Below are 5602 nucleotides of genomic sequence, written 5' to 3'. Positions count from 1 at the left end.
GTTCACCTAACACCCACACACATACTTGCAGGAAGCCAGATGATCATGTCTTGAAATTGTACGATTACACAATGCCAATTTCTTTTTAATACTAGCAAGCAAAATCCGTAGTTTCATTTTCTCCGCATAGGCGGATAGTAGTTTGCACGGGCAGGAATGTCAGACCCCTGCCGGAGTCTGCACTAGTTGGGTCACGGTTAAGTATGTGTAATTAAACTAAAATTTATTGCAAGAAAGAACAAAATGTGGAAATATTAACTTGAGAAAGAGAAATGAGAGAGCAAGCAGAGAGATGAGAGATGAGAGAGAGTTGAGAGAGAGAAAGAGTCGGAGATACGAGTTGAGAGAGATGAGAGAGCACCACCCAAGGCACACAGACTGCAGTGAGTTAACTCCACGATTTATTCATAATGTTCATGTGCGGAGCCTAGTCCTCAGTACACTTTCTGCTCCTGTTTCTGCACGGCCACACGGGAGTGATTCTTCATCAGGTAGTCTGTGAACTCCTGGTACGGGGACTTGGTGAACACCGTCTCCTTCCACAGGTCGGGGGTCAGGTAGGCATATGTCTTGGAGATTGCCTGGTACGTCGCCTTGGCTGCAACAACAAACCAGTCCGCGTCAGGCTTTGTCACTTGTTTTATTATTATTTTTTTAATGCTGCAGCTAAACACAGATGCCAATTATAAATCTTGTTTCTTCCGTGACTTCAAGGGACTTGAATCAATCCTTTTTAGTGGAAGTAAAACACTGTTTACAAAGGAATACTGGGGAGGAGATAACTAGCCACATCTACTTTCGCTTTCTCTCCTTCAGCAGGGTAGTAGTTTGCAGAGGACAGGGAATCAAGACCCCTACCGGAGTCTGCACCAGTGGGTCATGCTACAGTATGTGTAATGTAATTCATTTTTAGCTTATATATCAGAGCTGTGAGATGCAAAAATGCACCTGTTGAATTCCCTACTTTCCCTCCCTCAAGTGTTGCAAGTGGTTTCCCATTAACACTAAATCCAGAATATCAGATGCCTAAAGTCCTGAAAACATGACACTGACAAAGTGCAGTCTGTGTCACTGGGGACTCTCTATACACACCAAACATGAACATGCTGTAGAGACCAGTCAGCGGGGACTCAATACACACCAAACATGACTGACATGATGCAATGACTGACATGATGCAAAGATCATGTCAATGGGGACTCTCATTACACACCAAACATGACATTGACATGCTACACAGACTTTGTTACAGATGTTATCCAAACATGACACTGGCAAAGTGCAGTCTGTGTCACTGGGGACTCTCTATACACACCAAACATGAACATGCTGTAGAGACTACATCAGTGGGGACTCAATACACACCAAACATGACGCAAAGATTATGTCAATGGGGACTCTCATTACACACCAAACATGACACTGACATGTTACAAAGACTATGTCACAGGGGACTCTCAATACACACCAAACATGACATTGGCATGCTACACAGACTTTGTTACAGGGGACTCTCAATACACACTAAACATGACACTGATATGTTGCAGAGACTATGTCACTGGGGACTCTCAATACACACACATCCTCTGCTCAGCCTGAGCAGCCAGTCCAGAGAAGTGGCAACTCACCAAAGTTGCCCAGGGTGGCGGTGGAGCCCCGGGAGGAGGTGTAACAGTCATCGATCCCAGCCATGGTCAGCAGCTTCTTGGGGACAGGGGCACTGACGATGCCCGTACCACGGGGAGCTGGGATCAGCCGCACCACCACACTACCACACTTCCCTGTCAGCTGTCACCACACCACACACACTTATCAGTTACTCACAGGATAACTCACATGGATGTCCTAGGCAAGCTGAATGTTCCAGTCCTGTCATGTGCCATTACAGTTTTGCTGCAAATGAAGCAGCCTAACCTAAACCAAATGTGCTACATCATCACCATGGATGCTGCTTAAAACAGCATTTCAACTTTGCAGATATCGTAATTTTTTCAATGCCTCCTAAGTAAGTATAAAAAGGAGGATTTTATGCTTTTGTTTTTTTCAAAGTTGTAATACTGATGAAAAATCATTTATAAAAATGTCTGGGATTTTATATTCTATCACATGAAATAACTTTGCTCCTGGCAGATGTATGCATTGATGTAACTCCCCCATACAGTTTCAGTTTCAGTTTCACTTTCTCAAGGAGGCGTCACTGCGTTCAGACAAATCCATACACGCTACACCACATCTGTTGAGCAGATGCCTGACCAGCAGCATAACCCAACGCGCTTAGACAGGCCTCGAGTGCATGCTTACATATTTGTGTACCTATGAAAGGGGATTTCATTTTACGTAATTTCGCCAGAGGACAACACTCTCGTTGCCATGGGTTCTTTTTCAGTGCGCCAAGTGCGTGCTGCACACGGGACCTCGGTTTATCGTCTCATCCGAAAGACTAGACGCTCAGTTTGATTTTCCAGTCAAACTTAGGAGAAAGGGCGAGAGCGGGAATCGAACCCACACCCTCACGGACTCTCTGTATTGGCAGCTGAGCGTCTTAAAAATCCCCCATACAGAAAATGTATCCAAAGTGAGTTAAAATGATAAAATGTCAATAGCAAAAGTGCAAATTGTGAAAAATGCATAGTATACTAAACAGTGAAAACAACTGCTTCATGTGTCCTTCCTCAATCCTAGTAGTGAAATGTCCTTATCAGAATGTGCAGAATACCTTTCCTATATGTAGGCCATATGTCGTAATGACAAATCATTTCCAAGACTTTTTTTTTTTTTTAACGTTTACCATGTACATACAACAGACATGTACAGACAACTAAAACAGGGTTTTCACACAGATCAACTTTTGTTGACACATGTGAACCAATAAAGAATACATTTGGTGGGAAAAAGGGAGGGATAACATCACACACCCACACAGACTGTAACAGGGTTTTCACACTGACCCATTTTGGTTCACACATGTGAACCAATATAGAATACATTTGGTTGGAAAAAAGGAGGATAACATCACCCACACACAAGACTGTCGCCCTACCTTGCAAGGCACTGTGTGCGGCTTGCCGATCTTGTTGCCCCAGTAACCACGTCGGACAGGGATGACTGACAGCTTGGCCAGGATGATGGCGCCACGGATGGCTGTGGCCACTTCTTTGGAGCACTTCACACCCAGGCCCACATGGCCATTGTAGTCTCCAACTGCCACAAAGGCCTGAAACACACATATGGATAATGAAGACTCCCAACTGGCACAAAGGCCTGAAACACACACATGGATAATGAAGACTCCCAACTGGCACAAAGGCCTGAAACACACACATGGATCTTTCAGTCCCCCACTGCCACAAAGGCCTAAATCACACACATGGACATTTCAGATCCCCACTGCCACAAAGGCCTGAAACACACACATGCATACTGCAGTCCTACACTGTCACAAAGTAAGGAATCACTTCTCTTTTTGTACCCCACTGTACTGATCAGAAAAACAGTGGTAGATGTCCATTTTCCATCTAACTACCCTGTACAATGTACCATCAAATAAAACACACCAGTGTACACATCCTAACAGGCGTCACAAAGCTTGCCTTGAAACAAACACCACAGTGTATATATACACAGATGTCACAAAAAAATCACACTGAAACAATCACCACAGTGTAGTCACTGAACTCATCTTGAAACAAACACCACAGTGTACACAACACCCAAACTGGAATCACGAAAAATCACAATGAAACAAACACCACAGTGTATATACCCGAACAGGAGCCACAATAAATCACACTGAAACAAACAAGTGTAATCACAGAATTCATCTTGAAACAAACACCACAGTGTACATAATATCCAAACTAAAGTCACAAAAAAATCACAATGAAACAAACACCACTGTGTATATATCCAAACAGGAGTCACAAAGCCCACCTTAAAACACCAACAGTGTAAATATACAAACAGATGTCACAAAAAATCACACTAAAATAAACACCAAAGTGTACATATCCAAACAGGAGTCACAAAACTCACATTGAAACAAACACAGTGTACATATCCAAACAGGTGTCACAAAACTCACACTGAAACAATCACCACAGCATATATATCCTGGTGTCACAAAACACCAGAATGCACTTCTCCAAACATGTCACAAACTCACCTTGAAACGTGTTCTCTGACCAGCCCGTGTCTGTTTCTGCACAGGCATGATTTTGAGGACCTCGTCTTTCAGGGTGCCAGAGGGCAGGAAGGTGTCGATGATCTCACACTCCTGAAACACACAGTTTGTCACTATTTTCACCAGCACACGTTTCTGACCATGATGCATGCAACGCTCTCATCAGTCAGGCACTTATTTTCACTTCCTTTGCTGTCTTCTCATACAAATGCAAGGAATGTATAGAACATATCTACCACTGGCAAGTTGTTCCATTGTTCATATTTCCCCAAATGCCTTTTGAAACATCCCATGGCAAAACAGCTTATTTAATAATTTTCAATGGCATGCTTTTACAGATAGGCCTGGTTTGCATCAGTTTGACATGGTACACGAACAGTATATGACACCAAATTAGAGGATTACAACTACAGACATACTTATATCACTATCATTCATCACATTACATCCAATATGCCATGTATTGTTCGTTTCATTATCCATCATCTTTTTGTCATAAATAAGTCTGACAACTCTTTGCTTTTACCAACGCTTCATTTGCACAGATTCAAGCAATGACAAAAAGGGTCTTCAGGATAATGAAACAAATAATACACGGCAAATTGGATGCAATGTGATGAATGATAGAGATATAAGTATGCCTACAGTTGTAATCCTCTACAAATCTACTTTATACTCTTTATTACGTGCCACCTGTACGTTCTCACTTACTTTGATGGGAAGAGAAAACATGTAGATTTCCTCCAAGCCTTTGATTTTTCCGTCTTTGACAAGGCGGCCAAGTTTGGTCACTGGTACCCATTCTTTCTCGCCCTCTTTGGCACCACGGCCTCGGCCTCGGCCACGACCCCTGCCACGGCCTCGGCCACGACCTCTCCCACGTCCTTCTCCACCAAATCCTCCACGGAATCCACCACGTCCACTGTCAGCCATGTCTGCTGATACAATGCTGATGAAAACAGCAAAATAAAATAGTATAAATATTAACGCCAAATCAGCAGGTTCTTAGGCTAAAACAACATAAATTCATTGATTTTAACTGCTGACTAACGACTGGCAAACTTTTCTTTCTTTTTTATTCAAACAAAAACGTTGACTTCTTTAGTACTAAGGTAAACGCGTGATCAGGAGTAAATGAACTTCAAATGAGTTCAGTTAAGTTGCTCAAGAAGGCGTCACTACGTTCGGACATATCCATATAAACGCTACACCACATCTGCTAAGCAGATACGTGACCAGCAGCGAAATCCAACGCAAATGACTTCAAATGAGAATGCACTCCGTCTTGATCAACAATTGAAGCGATCTCATTTTCCCTGTGGACAGCTGACGTTCACGGGTTACAACCATACGATATGGCTACTATGTGTTTTGACCTAAAGATCTTTTACACAGAACATACAAATAAAGACAATCACA

The 5602-nt window shown here is 42.8% G+C and overlaps 1 protein-coding gene across 1 annotated transcript; it reads right to left on the bottom strand.

Annotated features, from left to right (window-relative positions):
• Positions 1-388: 388 nt before the first annotated feature.
• LOC143292588 (small ribosomal subunit protein uS5) lies at positions 389-5132 on the bottom strand. The gene is made up of 5 exons (XM_076603037.1): positions 4895-5132; positions 4166-4276; positions 3044-3217; positions 1632-1791; positions 389-598 (listed from the first exon to the last, which is right to left on the bottom strand). Exons 1-5 carry the CDS (start codon positions 5114-5116, stop codon positions 435-437), a joined length of 831 nt encoding a protein of 276 aa, XP_076459152.1. The 5' UTR covers positions 5117-5132; the 3' UTR covers positions 389-434.
• Between the last annotated feature and the right edge of the window lie 470 nt (positions 5133-5602).

This window comes from Babylonia areolata, chromosome 18, assembly GCF_041734735.1.
Source record: "Babylonia areolata isolate BAREFJ2019XMU chromosome 18, ASM4173473v1, whole genome shotgun sequence".
Classification (NCBI taxonomy): Eukaryota; Metazoa; Mollusca; class Gastropoda; order Neogastropoda; family Buccinidae; genus Babylonia; species Babylonia areolata.
This window is presented reverse-complemented; position numbering and strand designations above follow the sequence as displayed.

What these genes read in the sequence shown, in the direction of transcription:
- LOC143292588 (XM_076603037.1), bottom strand. Translation starts at nt 5,116, where the DNA reads ATGGCTGACAGTGGACGTGGTGGATTCCGTGGAGGATTTGGTGGAGAA. An exon ending in GTCAGAGAACACGTTTCAAG is followed by an intron (nt 3,218 to 4,165) that starts GTGAGTTTGTGA and finishes TGTGTGTTTCAG; the next exon opens with GCCTTTGTGGCAGTTGGAGA. An exon ending in CGCACACAGTGCCTTGCAAG is followed by an intron (nt 1,792 to 3,043) that starts GTAGGGCGACAG and finishes GTGTGGTGACAG; the next exon opens with CTGACAGGGAAGTGTGGTAG.